This window comes from Sceloporus undulatus, chromosome 1, assembly GCF_019175285.1.
Source record: "Sceloporus undulatus isolate JIND9_A2432 ecotype Alabama chromosome 1, SceUnd_v1.1, whole genome shotgun sequence".
Lineage (NCBI taxonomy): Eukaryota > Metazoa > Chordata > Lepidosauria > Squamata > Phrynosomatidae > Sceloporus > Sceloporus undulatus.
The window spans coordinates 42,646,765-42,668,613 of NC_056522.1; the positions used below are offsets into that span (position 1 = coordinate 42,646,765).

At 39.5% G+C, this 21,849-nt stretch overlaps 2 protein-coding genes across 7 annotated transcripts in view; one reads left to right on the forward strand and one right to left on the reverse strand.

The window, feature by feature from the left end:
* Positions 1-3,849, forward strand: part of MIA3 (MIA SH3 domain ER export factor 3) — a 52,608-nt gene extending 48,759 nt beyond the window's left edge. Inside the window, 6 exon segments of the mRNA XM_042449065.1 lie at positions 1,102-1,173; positions 1,269-1,345; positions 1,511-1,582; positions 2,196-2,231; positions 2,233-2,335; positions 2,984-3,849. Of these exon segments, the coding sequence (XP_042304999.1) occupies positions 1,102-1,173; positions 1,269-1,345; positions 1,511-1,582; positions 2,196-2,231; positions 2,233-2,335; positions 2,984-3,303 (680 nt within the window). The 3' untranslated portion in view covers positions 3,304-3,849.
* A 7,224-nt stretch (positions 3,850-11,073) lies between these two features.
* Positions 11,074-21,849, reverse strand: part of AIDA (axin interactor, dorsalization associated) — a 35,313-nt gene continuing 24,537 nt past the window's right edge. For 4 of the 6 annotated variants that reach the window (XM_042469617.1, XM_042469634.1, XM_042469625.1 and 1 more), the window contains 4 exons: positions 16,738-16,860; positions 14,195-14,317; positions 13,425-13,542; positions 11,074-11,524 (listed from right to left, as the gene is read on the reverse strand). In XM_042469617.1, the coding sequence (XP_042325551.1) occupies positions 11,428-11,524; positions 13,425-13,542; positions 14,195-14,317; positions 16,738-16,860 (461 nt within the window). In that variant the 3' untranslated portion in view covers positions 11,074-11,427. The remainder of the gene's footprint in view (positions 11,525-13,424; positions 13,543-14,194; positions 14,318-16,737; positions 16,861-21,849) is intronic. The other 2 variants (XM_042469641.1, XM_042469649.1) reach the window with 1 other exon arrangement.

Consider the following 21,849-nt stretch of genomic DNA (forward strand, 5'->3'; position numbering starts at 1 on the left):
GAGGATGTCTGTAAAGCTGCTGTTTGGCCCTAGCCTTTGACTTTCATCAAACATTACAGGCTGGACACCAGGGCCAAACGGGACGCAGCCTTTGGGAGGGCAGTGTTGGTTTCAGGTTTACATGGATTGTACTGCATTTCCATTGTTTACATGTTCTTGAAATTGATGTTTTTGGCCCAAATTGGCTTGTTTACAGCATTCTCATGGTTTACATAGGTCTTGCATGACCTAATATGTTATTATGTGCCTTTTACTTGAACAGGTTAAAGTACTATTTGTTGAAGTACAGAATACAATTGACACAGTTCTTGGGTTCAGTGATTTTATTGTGTAATAAACACAGCTTTATTTGAACCTTACTTTGGTGTCATGACACTCCCTCCGCCACTGACCTAAGCTTGTCAGTCTCAACCCATTTATATGATTCGCAGAGACCACGAAGAAGAAGGACAGGTTGCATACCTGTAACGGTATTTCTTTGAGTGGTCATCTGCGAGTACATACAAATCCCGCCCGTCCTCCCCTCAGTGTCCTGCTCTTCATTGGCTCATTCTCATGTCGCTCACATGGCGTAAATTTGGAACTGGGGAAAGAGTGGGAACGCAGGGGACTTATAAGGGATGGGCAGAGCTACCGCCAAAAAGTTGCAAAGTTAACTTTGCCCAGTGATTCTCGAAGTTTTCCAAGCAGCACTGCACAGGCGCAGTACAACCCATTTGTATGTATTCGCAGATGACCACTCGAAGAAATACCGTTACAGGTATGCAACCTGTCCTTCGATGTTCCACAAGCAATTGAAGGCATTTGGCTTTAAATAAGCTTTTAATTCTTGTTTTGAGTCTGTTGCTTGATTAAAATGTATTGGTCAGTTGTTTTGGCTGTGTGCTCTTGATTTTCAGTGCTGGTTTTAATCTAGTAACTGAATTTTTACTGATGGATTGTTTTTCCATTTTGTGAGCCACTTTGAGCAACTCTTTTTAAAGAGGATATATATTTCTTTGTGTGTGTGTGTGTGTGTATAAATAAACAGAGAGTATGATCCTAGTCTCTAAACTGTGCTGCAAAAATTATTTACCAAAGTTTACGTTCAATCTTCTTTAGATGCTGCTATGGTTGATGGCCCTCCAGTCCCAAGAAGGCATCCTGAGCTATCTGGAAGAATGTCTGCTCCAGGTGAGAGACCAAAGGTTGCAGCTGTGCAACTGAAAGAATGTACGAACACTTCCAAAAACAGTGTAAAATAAACTGTTTCCCTCTCTTCTTTCTAGATCTTGGCCCTTCTGTAGCAGCCCTAGTTAACTGTGGGCCAAGAACATCCTCTCCTTCTACTGGCCTGGATGGAATGGTAAGTAAGGAGTACAGAGCTCAATTTCTTCTGTGAAGATGACACTGGGCAGCATCTTTGCTTTATTACCTCCATTGTGTATGCCATATTATATTTTACTTATGTCTCATGTTTTGTTTTGTCTGTCATGTCATTTTCCTTATGTTCCTGGGGGGAAAATAAAAGCAAAACCCTCCCAAAGAACATGAGGCCCCTTGTGTTTCTGATGCCCCGCCTTCATCTGCTGAAGCAACTGCAGTGAGTACGAAAAGGCTGGGAGTGGTGCTTTTGCTTCTCCCTGGTTTGAGAGAGAGTGTAAGTTAGGAGCATGGTGCTTCCTGTCTCTGCACAAAATGTCTGTTACAAAGCTTATTTGAAATTGCACCCCTCATTCTCTGGCTTCTTAATTTGTAACATGCACTGTTGGGACAGCTAATATCTCATAACTGCCTTTGGAAAAGCCAGTAGCCTTCAGAACAACATAATTGAGTTGCTTTGCGAAAAAATAACTCTATGGTGGTTTCTAACTCTTGAAATTTTTATAATCCCTTGGGTACTTGTTTTCTGTGTGGTGAAGCTACTTATCTGTTTGGGTTTCTTACTATTTTAAAGGAATATACAAATATTTCTTTTGTAGAAATATTTCAGATTTTTAACAGTTGAGGTTGCTCAGGTTTGTAATACAACTGAAAGATCTTTTTAGGATGGGACCTGTTTAATGCTTGAAGCCATAACATTAAGGAGAAGAAAAATGTGTGCAGTGAAATTTAATTTGGAAATCCAACAGCTAACAAGCATTGCATTTCAAAGTACTTTTAAGTCAGAAATTCCACAGATGTGTCTATAAAGCTAACACTGCAATCTTGTACAGGTTAACATAGGTCCTAAAGGCCCACCACCCTTCCCGGGGGGGTCCCATGATGACATCTGCAGGACCTTTGCCACCTCCAGTTCGATTTGGACCCCCACCTCGGGCACCCTATGGACCTCGACCTCCTCCCCTTCCTCTAGGTAGGATTGCTGTATATTACATTGTGCTGAAAACAATTGGTGAATAATTTTGATGGCAGTGCCAGCTCCAAAATCTTTTTTTCATCCTTAAGTTGCCCATTAAAGGCCATTTTTCAGAGAAATAGCTGTGTTAGTCTGTTACAACATAAAAGAGAAAAAGGAGGGAGAACTCTTATTAGAGCATCTGAAGAAATAGATTGATATCCAAATAAGTTCATGCTAAAACAGGTCAATCAGTCTCAAAGATGCTGCTAGATCCCCCCCCCTTCCCTTTTAATGCATAAAAGTCTCTGGTTTTTAGTATTTCTGCCTCCTGAAGAAATTTTAAGGGTTGGATAATGAAGAAACATGGGATTTTGTTTAGTTTGTTGAATTATCCCAGCTAAATATAACTTGAATAAATAGGATAGCTTTTCAAGAATAGGAATGCACTATTTATAGCTGGGAAGTGACAAGAGAACACATTCATTACATTCTCTGCTAGTGAATTGTTATTGCCTAGTTTTGAACGCTTATCTGTACATATAAAAGCTTGTTGAAAACCATGTGATTTCATACCTCTTGTTGTTTTTCTGCCAAAAGGGTAATCTAGGATAACTTGCTTTTAATGAGTACAAAGTTCACTGTTCTTCTTGCTTTTTCATCCAGTACGTGGTGGCCCTCCACCACCCCTTCCAAGAGACTATCCACCTGGTCCTCCATTTGGAATGAGAGACTTCCCACATGGTCCAGTTCCTCCTCCTGAACACAGGGGATATCTCCGTGGCCCACCTCCTTTCCGGCCTCCTCCTCCAAGAGATTTTCTTCCAGGTCCACGGCTACCTCCACAAGGATTAAGGGACTATCCCCCTTCCTCCGTCAAAGACTTGCCACCTCCAGGACCCAGTGACCACCAAGGAGGTCTTCCCTGTCCTCCCTCCCCAGCTAGCTCACGGGACTCAGCACATCATCCTGAACAAAAACCATGACTTTGGATTTGTGAACTGATCTCTACCATGTTTCCTGTGGTGAGGATTTCAGTGGCTTCAGCAGGACCAGCTGGTTCTTCTTTAGACTTGGTTTCAGTGTAGCTTTTTTTTTTCTTTTCCAGAAATAATTTCTCTAGCAATGTGCATTTTGATCACCTTTAAATCAGGACTTGCTCATCCTCTTGGGATGCAACTATAATTTTCTTGTGATGACTCTGAAGCCTGCTTCAACAGCTGTGGCCGACCCACAGCTCTCAACGTGCAATATACAAAAATACCTGTGTGGTTAGTTTTTAATTAATGTAGCCTTATGTAACCAGTTGGTGAATGATTTCAAAATTATAACCTGAACATTTCCTGTGGAAATACCTTCAATAAGAAATGCTACCCCTTCACTTTATAGCCTACAGTGACTGTAGAAAAGTGGTTTACATAAGGGTTCTAATGCAGATCTTTTAAAAACATCTGGTGGAAAGACCAGAGGCAGACTACACTGTACTCAAAGGTCACATCTACTAATAAAGAGAGTAAGATCCTTTTTTGCTACATTTGAAGAACAAATTTTGTCTAGTAAGTGACTTAGTGGATTTTTATGAGACAGGAGTACAAAAGGATGTGATTTAGAGAGCTCTTGCTTAGAAAATTCCAACAGACATAATGAAACCTTGTCTACCTTATGAAAAGCAGATTCAACTGCTGAGTCAAAAAAATCAGAAATGGTTCTATTGTACACTGAATAATTTGGTAATTACTTTACAGTAGCATACAGTTGGCCCTCCTTATCCATGGCTTCAAGCATCCACAGCTTGAATTTTTTTAAAAAATATAAATACCAAAAGGCAAACCTTGATTTTTGCCATTTTATATAAGAGACACCATTTTAATATGCCATTGTATTTAATGGGACTCAAGCATCCATGGATTTTGTTATCCACAGCAGGGTCCTGGAACCAAACCACAACAGATACTAAGGGCTCGATTGTACTAGACTGAGCTAAAGGACTATGAATGGAGCACTATTAAGAATCCTCTGGTTAGATTTTTGGGAGCAGTGATACACATGTGACTGCACTGGGATGGAGAAACACTTTCCTGCAAATGTTGCACTCCCTCAGGGTAAATCTGTTCAGGCCTACATATGAGCAGTTGGTTGGGACAGAACCAAAACTAAACAGCCCAATGACCCTCAGCAAATGGACAGATCACCTGCAGAGGGCCTTTAAAATTGAGCCCAGGACTGCAAGTTGCCCATGTTGTGCGTAGGCATAGCTCCAAAAAAGAGCATTTTCATGTCTTTATAAAACAACTGCACTCTCATAAAACTTGAGGAAATTCAGTTGCCCTCAGAAGATTATATACTTTGTTCTAGCACAAAAATACTTCCCCCCCCAAACAAACAAAACCCAAAAGACTTTTTGATTGTCATGAGCCACCAAAATTTGGTGGTAGGATGAAATGAAGCCTGCAATGCCATTCAGAGGGCCAAAACTGGGCCCCAGATTCACCACAGTTATCCACTTTAAAGGATTCAATAGATGGCTTCCCTTCAGATAAAATTGTCAGTTTCTTTTTAATCTACTGTAAATGCTTTAGTCAATATTGTATAGTCCTATTTAGCCATTTACAAAACATGTTGAATAATATGTGCAGGGGAAAACTTACTCCATACCTTTTTTAGTTCCCTCACATTTGCACAGATAATGGCAGGTTTCAGCAGAACTCTGCAAACATACAAATGCTCTTCGTGCATTTGGCCATGTTGGCCATGCAGCAAAATCCACCACACAGCAATAACTTTATTGGGCCAACTCCAAAATATAAAATAAATCATACAAACATTCAAAGCTTCACTGGCCTCTTCATCAAGCAAAAATTTTAAAAATCATATGGGAGAAGAAAAGTAATGATGTTACAGACCTACATTTTGTTTCAGATGTTACTTTGTTGTCAGATAAAATGATACTGAGGGATCTCTGCAGACAAAGATTACTCCTCTTGAACCCTAGGGACAAAGGGCAATAATTTATGCTTTTGGAGATGGACCAATAAGTGTATCACTGTATTGTAGATTGTGGATTTTGTTGTATTTTGCTTTAAAATGGGCTTGCAGTTGGGTAAAGAGGCTTCCTACAAAACAAAAGCTTTTCGGTTCAGGCTTTTGACTCTGCCTATGGAGACAGCATAGCTAACACACATGGACACAGTCTGTTGAAGCATCACATCTTACAAATGACTAAACAGCCTTTAAATGGTGCATCTGTGCCTTATAGTTTGTCCCTGAATGGTAGCCATGAGTTTTGTACTCTTTCAGAAAACTGAAAATATTACTGGCTGGGGGAGGGGTATACTTCATGCTTGAATGGACAGTTCAATTCCTAACGTAGGTCATGAATAATTTTCTGGATTTTTAGCATTTTTATAGTTAAATTGTTCATTTTGGGTAGGAGTATTACAAGATAGCAATAGCAGCTTCATTTATATACTGCTTCATACCACCTAAGCAGTCTCTAAGCAGGTTACGATTGTAAGCTAATTGCCCCCAACAAGCTGGGTACTTATTTAAGCGACCTCAGAAGGTTGGAGGCCTGAGTCAAGCCTGAGCCCTTGGCTAGTATAGAACTCGCAACCTTATGGTTTGTAAGTGAGTGGCTGCAGTACAGGCATTTACGGTAACCACTGTGCCACCAGGGCATCAGATTATTCTGTGTGGTAGATCATCTGCATCTATCCTACACTGAAAGACAATGCAGCACTTTCCCCAAGGAAAATGTGGAGTCTTGCTGTAGCATGCAAATACATGGCACAAGTTGAGACAAGGATCTGGCAACTCTGTGCTAAAAGCTAGTCTAAAAAAAGGCATTTGAGGAATCATGGAATCATAGAGTTGGAAGAGACCTCAAGGGCTCTCCAGTCCAACCTTCTGCCATGCAAGAACTCTCAATCAAAGTGCTCCCGTCAAAGTGCCATCCTGCCTCTGTTTAAAGACCTCTAAAGGAGGCTGCTACCACTCTGAGGGAGTGTGTTCTATGGCTGAACAGCTCTTACTGTCAGGAAGTACCTCTTAATGCCTAGGTGGAATCCCTTTTCCTGTAGTTTGCAACCATTGTTTTGTGTCCTGTTCTCCGGAGCATCAGAAAACAAGCTTTCTCAATCCTCAATATGACATCCCTTCAAATACTTAAACAGGGCTATCATATCTTTTAACCATCTCTTCTCCAGGATAAACATACCCAGCTCCCTAAGTGTCTCCTCATATGGCATGGTTTCCAGCCCCTTCACCATTTTAGTTGCCCTACTCTGGACACACTCCAGCTTGTCCACATCTTTTTTGAATTGTGGTGCATAGAATGGGACACAGTATTTCAGGTGAGGCCTGACCAAAGCAGAATAGACTGGCACTATTACTTCTCTTGATCTAGACCAGTGATGGCGAACCTATGGCATGCGTGCCAGAGGTGGCACTCAGAGCTCTCTCTGTGGACACACATGCTGTCACCCTAGCACAGAGTTTGCCAGAGTTTCTTAGTAGAAAGCCAGAGAGATGTGGCACTTTGCAATAAAGAAGTGGGTTCTGGGTTGCAACTTGGGCACTCGGTCTGTAAAAGGTTCACCATCACTGATCTAGACGCTATGCTTCTATTGATGCAGGCTAGAATCATATTGGCCTTTTTAGCTGCTGCATCACACTGTTGACTCATGTTCAACTTGTGGCCTACTAGCACTCCTAGATCCCTTTCACATGTCTTGTTAAGCCAGGTGTCCCCCATCCTATATCACTGCATTTATTTTTTTCTGCCTAAGTGCAGTATCGTACATTTCTCCCTGTTGAAGTTCATTTTGTTAGTTTTGGCCCAGCTTTCTAATTTATTAAGGTCATTTTAAATTTTGATCCTGTCCTCTGGGGTATTAGCTCCTCCTCCTAATTAGATGTCATCTGTAAATTTGATAACCATGCCCTCTATTCTTTCACCCAAGTCATTGATAAAGATGTTGAATAGCACGGGGCCCAGGACAGAACCTTGTGGCACTCCACTAGTCACTTCTCTCCAGGATGAAGAGGAGCCATTGCTGAACACTCTTTGGATTTGACTGGTCAACTAATTACAAATCCACCTAACAGTTGCATTGACTAGCCCACATTTTACTAGCTTATTTGCATGAATAACTAGCTTATTTGCAATAAAAATTTTAGCAGTTAAAGGATAAGAGAAACTTATTTTATGGGTCAAGACTTAATAGCAAGCAGTGGGGTAGGAGTAAATTGACCATTTTTACTGAAAATGGCGGAAATGGCAAAATGCCCTTACTTGCACTACATTTATTGAAAAGTAAGGGGCAGTGCATGTTTGTGGCTATTTAACATTATGGTGGTAAAAAAAAAATGGGTTAGCAGTGAATCTAACAGTAAATGAGACTCAAGGAAACACTAAAATTCTTAATGCCATACAGAATGATAGGGACTGAACGGCTAGTGTGCCCAATAAAGGTGGCTAGCCCACTAAATCATTTAGAATACAAGAAGCCTAAAGATCAACTGTGTTAATAAAAACTGAAAATAAAAACAAGGCAATAGTTTTATATAAATTTACAAGATAGTCCCATTTTGAATATTATTTCTTTTAAATTTTATTATTTTACATTTCTTGTTAGCTGCCTTGAGTCCCTATATTGGGAGAAAGGTGGGGATACAAATAAATATAATGAATAAATTGCAGTCCGTGTACTATTCTCAAAAATAGTGTAGACCTTTTAGAACCTCAAGAGGATCAAGGGAGAGTACTTTGTGTGCAAGAAAGGCTAATTCCATAGGATTGCAATTTTCTCCTAAACCAGAAGGAAGCCTGTAGTCTTCCTGACACTGGATTGCAGTTTTCATCATTCCTGGCCACGTTTCCTGAGGCTGATGATAAATGAAATCCAAGAGCCATCTGGAGGGTCACAGGTTTTCTACCTCAGTCCTACACAGTAGAGGCTTGAATAGGGTTTATTTTTTCAAATTATGCATGGTTGGGAAAGCAGATACACATTTTAATACTAGAGCTAATCAAATGACAGAAATCCAGCATCTAAATCAGGAGTGGGCAACTGTAGATGAGCATTTGCCACATTAGCCCCTTAGGAAAACTTGGGAGGGCCACCTCCGTAATAATAATAATAATAATAATAATAATAATAATAATAATAATAATAATTCACTTTGTTTTGCCTCCACCTCACCCCAGTGTTGTCATGCAACCTCTAGCGAACATGAGGCATTTTCACCATGTTTCTGGGCCTTGGGTCATTTTAGGTCCATTCAAGGACTTTTTTAAAAACAAAGTGAGTGGAAAGCACTGTGTTTCAGGCCTCTCCTTGACCTAAATTGTCCTGGGGAGGGGGCAAAATGTGGAAATATCTCCTGTGCCCATTTTGCTGGAAATAAATGTTCAAATCACAGCCTGAAAAACCCACAAAAAACAATGTTCAATTTTTTTACAAAAATTGTTTCACCTATGATGCCCTGTGTGTGTGTGTGTTCCAGATGTGGTGTAAATACTGTATCTTCCACAACTCATCTACAGAACGGTTTGGGACTTTTTTTTTTGCAGAAAAAAAATCAATTTTGAGGTCCTTGATCTAATTTATAAACCTGCCTTAGATCCCATACCATGGGAAAGGTGGGGTATAAAATCAAACAAACAATACAAAATACATCTGTTCAATGGCCCTTGGCCCTGGACAGAATTCTGAGCCATCCCTCTAGTCACTTCCCTCCAGGATGGAGTTTTTGATGAGCGCATGGATGATTTTCTTCCTGCAATTATTGGCTATTTGCATTCCTCCTTGGCAATTTCCCCCTTATTCCATTTCTAGCCCATGGCCCTTTTAAATCTCACTTCATTTCTTGGATTTGTTTGCAATTGTGCCTTCAATATTTCACCTTTCGGAAATTCCCATTCGTGAACTCTCTTCCCTTTGAGCACTTCTGGCAATGGGATCTCACCCAGTATTTTGTTAAGCTTAGTGAAATTGAGTTTAAAGTGCATATCTGGCTTTCTCTTTCCTCTGTATAACAAATCCCAAGAGTAGATGATCACTCCCACCCAAGGATGCCACTATTCCATTAGCCAGATATTTTCTGCTCATGAATATGAAATCCAACAAAGTCAGTTCCCTTCTTCCACTTTTAAAAAAAAGGAAATTGTCACCACAGCAAGTGGTGTATTTGTTGGGCCTTAAATTCTTGGCACAGTTTGACTTTGAACAAGTATCAGAATGGTTAAAATGTTCATTGAAGGCCTCTTTTTTGAATCTATGGATATTTGTTCTAGGAAGGCATAATCTAAGTCTTCTGTCTGTCTTGGGGTTCTATAAGATACTCACAGTTACATTCTCCCTTTTTTTTTTTACCCAAATTCTCGCAACCTGTTTTTCATGCTTTTAAGTCATGTATCCTCTCACAGGTATATACATTGTTGACATGTAAGGCTACTGCATGTCCTTTCCACTTTGGTCTGTTTCTTAAGAATAGATTATACCCCCCCCCATCCCGTTACTATACTCCAATTGAGAGACTCAATCCCCCAGGTTTGTTATCACTTTGTGATAAAACAAAGTGTGAGTTTCTCTTAACTGAAAGGCTTGGAACCAAAGTGTTCTGGAATTTGGAGAGTTTCAGATGTTGGAATACTTCTATATATATAATATCTTGGAAATGAAACTCAAGTCTAAACATGAAATTCATTTAGGTTTTGTATATGTCTTATACACATAGGCTGAAGGTAATTTTATACACATTAATAATTTTGTGCATGAACCCAAGTTTGTGCATGTCCGGAAGCAAAGGTAGCATTATCTCAGCCATCCATGTTTTGGAATATTTCAGATTTTGGAATTCTGGATAAAGGAGATTCAGCCTGCACTAGCTTTCCTGTGTTGAGTTCAAGTTTATTGTTGTTGTGTCTTCATGTCATTTCCAACTTGTGGCAATCCTAAAGAGGTGAAGCTATCACAGAGTTTTCTTGACTGAGGGAGTTTTTGTTCAGAGGGAGTTTGCCATTACATCTTGTTCATTACCCGTGATCTGTGTTTTAGTGTAGAGACATTTAAGATCGTGGGTCATTCTCTCCAAATGCTTATTTTTTCCCCTGCCTACAGGTGAGTTCACATACTAATGCCCCAATTCTCCGTGTATCATTGAGGTTATTGTTTGCAGTGCTTGATATTCCCTGCATGCTGGAATACTGTTTCCATCCTCTGTGTGACTCAGTTTAAAACCTTCCTAATGAAGTTTCCAAGCCTCCTCCCAACTACACTCTTACCAACCATTCTGACACAACTATAATTACAATTATGGTGGAAACTGTTGTCATAGACTCCATCCCATTCCTCTGAGTAAATAGGCTCAAGCTACCAGCTTCTTTCAGTTAGTCTCAAAGATGCTACACGATCCCTTTGCATACTGATTTTCCAGACTAACACAGCTATATCTTTGGACTAAACATTATTATGGTTTCTTTTCAGGAAGAGGTAACCAAAGGTCTTTAGTAGAGCTAAATAAAATCTCAGAATTAGAAAAGCAGATGCTATTTCAGAAAGAACTTTCTATGAGCCAATAGATATTATATGTTCAATCTATGCAGTATTCTAATGCAGAGTCTCTTCATGATGAAATACTCTTCTATGATATTTAAACTTAAATGCCTATGTAGAGAGAGTTCATATTCTTACCAATCCACTGGTGGGAAAGATGCAGATTAGAAAGAGTTAAACAGTGAGAGAATTAAAAAATTGATACTGGCACATTTTTATTGCTGTATCAGGTTAGGCAGACGATGACTTCCCAACCACTTTAGTTAAGGATTCTGATACGGGTGTGAAACTGAATTACAAAACTGAACTCACACAACCAGTCCAATTAGGAAAAATTCACAACACACTTTGGAACATCTGTGATAAAAAATATACATTCCAAAGAAAACTGGACTTCAGTACTGCGGCATAGCTGCTGATCCATTGCTGTGCAGCATCCTGATGGTCCCCTTGACCAGCTGGGTAAAATGCAGCCATTCCTCCTACCTCCGGGAGGTTGAGTGCTACATAGGCAGCTAGTATGATTTCGTGGCAAGCAGTTCAGTTCACAAGTCACTCTTTGTGCAGTGTTTGATGAAGGTGAAGATAAAGTGGCTTCTTGGTCAGTAACTGAAGTTTCTTCCTCTTGAAGTCAGTTGGTTTTTTGTACCTGTAATCATTAAATTGTCACAAGTGATTTTAATGCTGCTTAGCAAACACAAATCAAGTATTATAGAGCATCTTGTCTCAAAATGTATTTGGTCAAATAAACATTGAGAGAACAGATGTAAAAGTGGGAGCACTCTTCATTGTCTGGCCTATTAAAAGTTTAATATTGGCATCCAACTTAACAAGGTTATGGAGAAGCTAGACTTTGTTTTCATCAAGAAACAAGCTACAAAATCATCATCCTATCCAATCCAAACCAATCAATGTATCCAACCAAGCCTTGACCTCTGCCCTGGTTTGGCAACCCTGTGCTTCATTTACAGGTTGAGCATCCTTTATCTGGAATTCTGAAATACAGTGGTACCTCGGGATACGAAATACCCAGGTTACGAAATTTTCGGGATACGAAAAAATCCCATAGGGAATTATTGTTTCGGGTTACGAATGTTTTTTCGGGTTACGAAAAAACTTTTGGTGCTTTTTTCGGCTTTTTCGCACGGAATCGCGGCTTTTCCCCATTAGCGCCTATGGCAATTCGGCTTACGAAGGCTTTTCGGGTTACGAAAGCGGCCGCGTTACGAATTAATTTCGTAACCCGAGGCACCACTGTACTCCAAAATCAGTGACTGAGACAGTGACACCAGATAGTTCAGTGTACACAAATTTTGTTTCATGCACAATAATATTAAAAATATTATGTATAACATTATCTTCAAGTCATGTGTATGAGGAGTACACAAAACATAAATGAATATCATGTTTAGACTTGGATCCCATTTCCAACATACAGATGGCCCTCAGTATCCATGGATTCTGAATCCACAGATTCAACCATTCACAGCTTAGAAATGTGTTTTAAAAAATATCCAAAAAGCGAGCTTTGATTTTACCATTTGATATAAGGGATGCCATTTTAATATGCCATTGTATTAGAACATCCACAGATTTGGTATCCATAGGGGGTCCTGGAACCAAGCAGTAGTCAATACCAAGGTTCTGATGTATTTCATTATGTATGTGCAAACTGAAAAATTGAAAAATTCAAAATACATCTGGAACCCAGAATTTCAAATAAGGGAGATTGAACCTGTAGTAGCAAATTAATGTTACTGGGGAAAACATATTAGAATATTAAAAGCAGCATTGGGGTCCAAAACACACTGCAAAAATAATCCAGTTTGAGCCTGCTTTAGCTGCCCTGGCTGAGTGCTATGGAATTCTGGGAAGTGTAGTTTTGTGAAATGTTAAATAAACATTCTCTGTCAGAGAGCTCTGGAACCACAATAAACTATAATTCCCAGAATTCCATAGCATTCAGCCAGAGCAGTTAAAGCAGTCTCAATCTGGATTATTTCTGCTGTGGGTTTTGGACCTATGTCTCACTGAATGCAGTGGCACATTTTTCTGAGTAGAGCTGCTTCAGATTGCACTGTATGTCAGTATCAATGGGTATGGAAGTTATTTTCACTTTAAAAAAACACAGGCTCTTGTGTTGTTGTTTTTTTAAATCACTTCTGTTTAGTTTACAAACTACACAAGCACATAACCTTATCTCTGGCCATGATATTCTGACCTTTTAATTCAAAGAAACAATTTCCAAACCTCCTATATGCAATTCATTTGTTCAGGATAGTGTTTAAGAGACAGTGACTAAAGGAAAGTCAGAACATCTACATGAGTCTATGCAAGTGAAAATTCCAGTCTGCACTGCAGAGAAGTACCAGTAAAGAGAAAAATATTCCTCTGCCTTCAGAGAAGATAGGTAAGCATCTTTTTCAGTCTATTACCCTCTGGATAGCAATCTCCAGGTTAGCATGGAACTACCACACAGACCCTTTTATTACAAGATATTTGTATTAGAGAGGATCTGAATGCAGAAGAGATACACAATGATAACTCACAGTTCTATAACAATTGGTCCAGGTTTAATTTCATCCATTTCCATGAAGGCAAAACATTTGGTGCTGGTGAACCTCTTCTTAGGCTTATAGTGTTTAAATTCAAAGAAAATAGCTGCACCTGAAGAAGAGAGGAAATCAGTCTAAGCAACATTTGGCAAATCACAATGTCAGAGTCTTTACAAGCTTCACTCAAAGCTGTCCATCAGCAATGATGGCATCTTCTAATATATATAAAAATATACTGAGCTATTTTTAGAAATATTTGTCAAGTTACCACGAAGACATGACAAAGAAATGTCTCTACTCTCAACTCCAGATTTTAAGTCTCTGCAAAGGAGATAAAGCAGAAGCAGGTACTACAACCCATGGTCCCTTTGGACATACACACCCTGTTCCAGCACAAATGAGACATTTTTCAAAGACTAAATGCCAAAGGGCTCCTCTGATTTTTTTGGGGGGGGGTGATGGTGGTGGTGGGAGGTGGTATTTGGGTTGACAACTCTCCAAAACATATTGTACCTCCTCTGGAAACCAGAGACATCTCATTTCCCAGCCCAGCAATGACTATGTAGGAAAACTAACTACGTAGTTAAGTGGAAGGGAGAAGAAGAAGAAATTACTGAATCTACATTTGGTTTTTATCACAGATGAAATCCCTGATGGGTTATGTTAGAGCAAATATGGCCCTCAGGCTGAGACAGTTTCTTACTTCTTAGCTTGGATATGTTGGTCATACCTAGATATGATCTGCAGCTCTGAATCATACATACCTTTTGTTAATTTTTCAATGTGTCTCTGAATTTCAATATCCACACTGAAATGAATGTATGTGTCCTCTTTCCTTGAAGCAACTGGGGTGTCCTGCACAGGTGTCAGGTCTACCCCATTGAGATCTGTTGGGAAAGAGAAAGAAGTTGGCACTCTGAGCAAAAGAAAAAGACCGCTGAGGGGGTCTAACAAAAAAATTCCCTCCAGGGTCTCACAGCAGCCTTCAGGGGTGAATGCCATGGGCCATTTTTCACAATTTCAGATGTGGTGTATTTTTCTAAGGCCCAGATTGGCCCTTTTTCTTGTAAAAAGGAAATGACTAGGTATTTATTGCCTGTTAGGACCTAAAAAGGAGGGTGAATTCCCCCCCCCCAAAGCACAAACCCACAAAGGTAGGGCACTATGAACCATTTGGGGGCAAAATAATTCTGGAGTCTTTAAATTTTGGGTGTCACATTGCAATAGAGGCTGTAGATTTTCCATCCCCGATTTAACCAATGAGTGCTACATGACAATTCTCAAACTGCCAAGCTTGCAAAATTTATCATTACAATTCAATGTAACTTATGAAAAGGTATTTTTACAAGGCTGCTTTCATCCAAGATGGTCTTCTTACATAAGTATTACCTGTACTTCCAAGTAAAAAAAAAAATACAGCACATCATGAGTAACTGCTATTCTTATATCCCATTAAAGACATTCCAAAAAAAACCCTTTGTCACCTATCATGGCTTCCCATTGCAATGGCATCTAGCAAAACATGCCAAATGCTCAAAGTACAAAGTACACAATAGAAATTATTTCTGCTGTAAAAAATTGCCCTTGTGTGAAGTCAGCCCTAAGCAAGAATGTTCCAGTGAATTTTCATGCAACAGAAAGCCTACATATAAATCAAACCATTTTTCCCCCCCAAAAGGGACCCTTTTAAAGTGATACGCCATTTTTCTGTATGGCTGCGCAATGTGGACTTTCAACACACACACAAGCACACATGTTATTTTGAAATATTAGTTTAAAACCATTTACTTTTAGAAATAATGCATCATGAAAAAGTTAACCTGATAAAATGCACCAATATTTATTCATTCATTCATTCCCATTTAAAACCATCAGAAAACCATGGCCAGAGACCTCTATGGCAGTTGAAAATGCATACTCTAGAATTACACACACCTTACCTATACACAGTTCCTATGTAGTTCCCTAGTTTAAGGGCTACTTGAGGACTGTGAAAACCTCCCAATCTTCCCTTACTGGGTAGCAGTCACTGGGATCAAAATGAGTCTAATCCCGTTGATCGTGAACCAGCTGACTAATGTTCCCACTCATCACCTGGCATGAATGATCTTGAGTGCAAGAGGGAATTGTGACAGGGACCCTGAATTTGTCTTTTACACTACAGATCACTCATGAGAAGGGGTGGAAATGGCAGTCAGCTGCTTCCCAAGCAGCAAGGGAACAGACTCCATTGATCAAAATAGCTGCTTCCCAATAAGTGGGGACTGAGGGGGTCAGGCAGGATTGAGTGTATAGCTCAGTAACTACAGTGCTTATGTATACAAAAATCTCATACAGGATTCCAGCCATTATCTCAACAGAGGTTGATTAAATGTGTTAAAAGGCACATATTATTTACTGTTAATAAATATGAAATAAATATGCAAGTAAGTATCAAAAGCTCAGTGTATTATATGAAAATGATCCTCCATAGAAATTATGATAGCATAAAGGAGCTTTAATGTTTAAGGCTTGCAAGACACCTGGATGCTGCATGGCTTCTTAGAATTATACAGGATGCCTCTCAAAATCAATATGTTGGGATGATCCCATTTGTTCGAGAAAAGGTCAGATACAAACAATATATCAATGTAAATATATCATCAGTAAGCAAACATTTATGTATGGGGGAACTATCTGAATGCTAGAACAGGCAGACAAAGTGAAGTCCATTGGATTGTATGTGGCCTTTAGGGCCCCCCGTGCCATTTCCTTTTTTAGCGTTTAGGTAAAAATAGGCTGAAAAAGTCACCTCTAGGGCCTGTGGGGGACATTTGTTGCTACATTCCACCCTCTAGCCAATTTTAGCCACAGTGTCACCTCCTGGTTTACAAAAATATGTCTGATGCAGTTAAGACAGGATACGGTGGCAAAACTTGGTGAAATTCCACCGCCCATAGCCTGGGATGGGTCATGATGGCCATCTGTCAGGGATGCTTTGATTTGGATTTCCTGCATGGCAGGGGGTTGGACTGGATGGCCCTAATGGTCTCTTCCAACTCTATGATTCTATGATTCTATGTTCAAACCAGATATGCTTTTTTTTTAAAATTACAAATATTGGGTGTGGGTGTTCAGAGTGTGATATAGCTCCTCCAGGTCTTATGGAGTGTTCCTGGATCTGGAATAGATAAATAAATGTGTGGTACAGGAATATTAAACAACTAGTGCCATGTTAGTTATGTTAGTGGCACAGATCACAAATGAGAAGTACCCATGGATCACAGTCTTCAAGTCTGGTCAACTGAACAAAATGAGAAGCTACTACCTTTCACACTAACTGTGATGTAGGGATCGATGCACTGCCCTGCATCTTTAAGACCAATTTTTTCTATTTTGATAGTAAGCAATGTCATCCCGGGTTCAGATGGTAATCTGGGTAATAAAGTACCTGGAAAGAAAACAGATCAGAGTGTTAAAGTGACCAAACTAGAGCCCTTCTGAACTGTTGTCACTACTGATACAAACATATCCAGCTGGGTCTGTCAGTAATCCCTAGGAGCCAACAGCATATCTGGGAAAGACAAATTCCTTTTCAAAGTTCACCAAACAGGTAGGGAAAAAACGATCATCAACTGAAATCTCCTACACCTGTGGTTGCAAGGATCAGATGTACTGCCTGAGTGCACCTAAGGCCTGAAATAAACCTTGATTAAATACATTTATCATAGTAAGACATAATCAATCACTGTACTCAAAAAATACATGTTTCCACAGAAACTATCATTTAAATGTGAAGTGGGCAAACTTCAGGCTTAAGGAGTTATTGCTGAATTTTACCTACAGATACAAGTACAAACGTCCATTTGAATTAATCTATTACAGTGAGATTAAAGCTAGCCAAATTTTTATAAAGATTTGGTCAAGGACAATAAATTAATTCTCAGGTTTTATAGGCTATGACTGAGATATAGGTAATTAACAGGATGTGAACCAAGACACAGGGTTGAAGGATTTTTTAATGCAATTGTACGTCTGCTCTTGCAAGCCAGAAATTCTTGGGAGCTCTGATCTACCCTCTGCCTTCTTATTATTTTAGAACAATTTAAAAAGCAGTAGAAAGAACATACTTTCCCCCTGAATTCTCTGCTAATAGGTACATGAAGTGTTCCAAATATTTTTAAAGTGAAATGTAAAAAATGAATAAAAAGCAGCCAAGCTGAACACTTCCTTACACCCTCCTTTATTCTATGAAAAGCCACTTCATCCTTAAGTAAACATAAGAAATTCTAATGCTCAACTAAAAACATACGAAGGGTAACAGAATAATATTAAATTCCAAAATATTATAATATAAATAAAAAGGCATTTCCTACCCTTTGATTATTTAAGCATGGTTTCAATTTACACAGGACATTTAAAAGACTGGAAAGTATATTGGAGAGAAGTGTCCAGCTTTCAGGTAGGTCCTCCTGTCAGATGCCAGCCAGCTACTAAACACTGAACCCTGAGACAGCAGATGGGTAACAATAGGATGAAAGGATGGCTTGCTGAGCTAGGACTCCAGTGTCAGAAACACTATGCTGGGGGGCCAAGGAGAATCAAAATAATTGAGCTAGATTTTCCACAGGATCCTAGAAATGAGGGACAGATGGGAAGGTATAGAAAAGACCAACAAGACCCTCACTCTGCAGAATGTAAACTTCAAGAAGAACCCAGTCAGTCTGTCATTCCTGATCAAAGCAAAGTAATATTCCTTCACTGGCCTGAAATATTCCTGGAGTCATAGAAAAACTGAAGCATCTAAGCTCAGGCCTAACCATTCTCAGGAAATCTGCAGTTACATTCAGAGTCACCTTTATGTGCTGGACTATGATAGAAAGGAAGTCTTTTTCTACCTAGAGAAATAGAATCCTTGCCTCCTTTTGTGGATGTTTGGACCATGATCCTCTGCGATGACTGATGTATGCTTTTGCTACCACGTTTGTCCTTATTAACACATGGCAATTCACTACCACAGACTTTTTGGTATAACAGTGAGATCCTGCCTGCCTAGAGTTTTTTTTTTTAATGAATTCCTGCAATTCCCAGAGACCTGATTTCCTGACCACTAAGATTCTGTCATTGAACTTCCCACCCAATAAGACTGGCATCAGAGGTGAGGACCACCCTGACAGAGTTCCCCAGTGGCATGCCGCTTCTATGATTTGAGGGATGGGTCCATCAAAGGAAGGAGTGTCTGAACTCCCAAATACAAAAGAGCGGGATAGGACGTCTCTTCTGTGCAATTTTGTTCTTGTAAGGATGAAGGACCCATGGCAATTGGTAGGTCCTGATCGAAGCAAATAGGTCCACTCTCTTGGGTACAGTGCAAGTTTTTTGACTGGAACTTTACCCATGGGATGATGTGGATAAGTAATATCAGGAGGCCTGAAAGATGGTCCAGTGTCTTCACATTTTTTCTCTGAAAGGACTTTGCTCCCATTATGAGCTTGTCCACTTTTTCAAGCAACAAGATTTCACTTGCCAGTGTGTCTAAGACAACATGTATGTACACCAATTTCTGGAATGAATTCAGAGCACTCTTGGACATTTACTAGATGTCCTTGCACCTCTAGGCAGGAGAGTGTGTTTGTGAAGCTCCTGCAGCTCCCAACAATGTATGAACTCTCATAAAGAGACTGTACAAATAAGGGTAGACATGGGCTCCCTGGAAGCACTGATGAACCATAAGAGTAATTAATAATTTGATGAATATCTGTGTGATAGATACCAATTGAAAGGATAAAGCTTTGAAGAAAAAATGGCTATCCCAACTGCAAATCTTGATCTACGGAAAGGCAGGCTATAAATAAATATTTTATTATTTATTATTTTAAAGATGGCAAACTTGGGACCTGTAGGCAGGTCCAACAGAAAGCATCAGGTTCCCCCAGATGTAGCTCTCCCTCCCACCCTAATACCTGAAGTTTCTTCTGTAGTGAGCCCCACAGAGCTGCCCATTGGGTCAAATGCAAAGGCCATATCTCTGTTTTTGAAGATGTTGCCATGAATGTTGTAGCTCTGTTAGAGCTTGCTGGTGCAACTGAGGTTGGAGAAGGTAGTACTGTGCAGGAATGGCTGTTTCACCCTGGAATCCATCGGCAGGCAGAGAATGATTGCACAAGAATCCCTAAGCACTCTTGATCTCAAAGAGTGGACAATTTAGTAGCACATTCATGTCTAATAAATATAAGACAATTTATATTAGATTTTCTTCATCAGGACGATACCAAGCACAGCAAAAGAAGGGAAAGAAAGTTTGATGCCAAGGAATTAACAAGAAAGTTTCAAAACACCCCCACCAGATTTCCCCCCCAAATCAATTCCCAGTAAGTCCCAAAAAGCAGTAAAGCTAGGGACTGATCAAAAGGGGGGAGAAAAAGAGAAGAGAACTGAAATATAAAGAACTAAAACACACATCTCTTATTACTAGTTTGAAACTGCAAGAAAGAAGAAACAAAAGGGAGAAGGAAACAAATATTAAAGCCCTACTTCCAAACCAAGCAAGTACAAGGAAGAGCCATCATGTCTGATATGAACATGGCAAAAGGAAGAACTGAGAGAAAATCCTGGAATTTCAAGGTAAAATCTGATTCATGGATCACATAAGCCCATCTGAATTGAGCAGTGACAGGCGTTAGCCTATGGGTGGATGGTTTGATCCTGCAGAACTGATACTTTTTTTCACAGGTAACACATTGCCTGGTATTCTGAAGACCACAGTTAAAAGAAGTGCTCCTCTTGGACCTGCCTGAGCACATGGAGCTTCTAATTGTTGTCTCTCCATCTACCTGAACAGAGTCCATTGGAAGTCTTGCTGTGTCGTGAATGGAGGAAATCTGCTGAGAGAATGACAACCCTGGCACCAATCAATATAAAAGGGTATTAAGCCAAAGCAAAAGAGAAAACACTTTGTGTTTTGTTTTGTTGATAGATGTAAAGGCTTGAGAAAATTAAGGAGCAGTTAAGAGAAAAAAACAATTTGATAAAGCATGAGAAAAAAAAATAGATGCTGCTAAAACTTCAGAAGAAGAATTGAATAGATTGCTGTCACCTATTAAAGGGGCACAAGTTCTTCCTTTGAATCAGTGCAAAAGGGAAGGAGCAACCCATAAAAGTATGACCTACTTCACTAGAGGAAAAACAGATGTGCAACACAGAGAAAACATTATATACCAATTAAATTATCATGAAAGGCATTAACAGAGAAGCATAATACAATGGCTAAGTTGTCATGGCACTCCACTAGCAAAATAAACTCATTGATTGACTGAATACTACTATGGTTAAGCTGGAATTCTCAAGGGAAAGAGGTTTGCTGTAAAAAGAACACCTATCACCCAAGCACCAAAACAAAAGTCCACCAAAAAGAAGCATGCCTATGTGTATGTGCCTTCAAGTCATCTGTCAACTTAGGGTGACCCCATGAATTTCTCAGGGTTTTCTTAGGCAAGGGATACTCAGAGGTAGCTCTGTCAGTTCTTTCCTCTGAAATACAGCCCACAGAACCTGGTATTGGCAGTTTCTCATCCACGTAATAACCAGGGCTGACCCTGCTTAACTTTCAGTATCAGGTGGGATCTGTTGCCTTCAGGGTATTTTGGCCTATGGATAAAATAGCATGTTTTAAACAAAGAAAAAAGCGTTTTTCATGCAGGACTTGCTGATACTTTATCTAATAAGACATACTTCTGAAATTTAGAAGCTGAGGTGAGGGGGATCGCCCAGCCTTACAAACCAGATGGACATAAGCAGCTAAGGCCAGGTTGGTGGTGGAGAGAATATGAAGCTTGTGTACATCCAAACCAGTTAGGGCAGTTGCCAAAGGACTGCTGACATACCTCCTTATCACTTGAGACTTTCCAATACTTCATGACCTTTTGTTCTAACCAGGTGAGAAGCATCTGTTTTCAGAACTTAAGTGCAAAATATATTTTATGTAACATGTATGTTGCTATTATGAGAGTCAACAAAGTGAGCAAAACACTTTGCAACTTGAAAAAATATAAAATATGAAAAGACTTTGCGGTAATGCAGATAACCACATTAGCTTTCATTAATTGTGAAAACTTATGGTCCAAACAATAGCCTGGAGAATTTTGTATAGAACTTTTTTCATGATAATAATTTCCAAAAAGTTGGTTTAGTTCATGGGATCTTGGTTTGGTAAAGCAATGCAATTGCGTGGGAAAGTTTCAACCTTTATTTTTAATTCTTCGAGGCCACAGGAAGAGACAGAACACATTTACTGGGTGGGGGGAAGTTTATTATTATTGTTGTTGCTGTCATTTATTTATATAGCACTGTAGATAAAGGACTTTTAACATCTAAAGCATAAAAGCAATGCCATGACAATATGAATATATTCATAAGTAATTGCTGTTCACATCAAAATGTT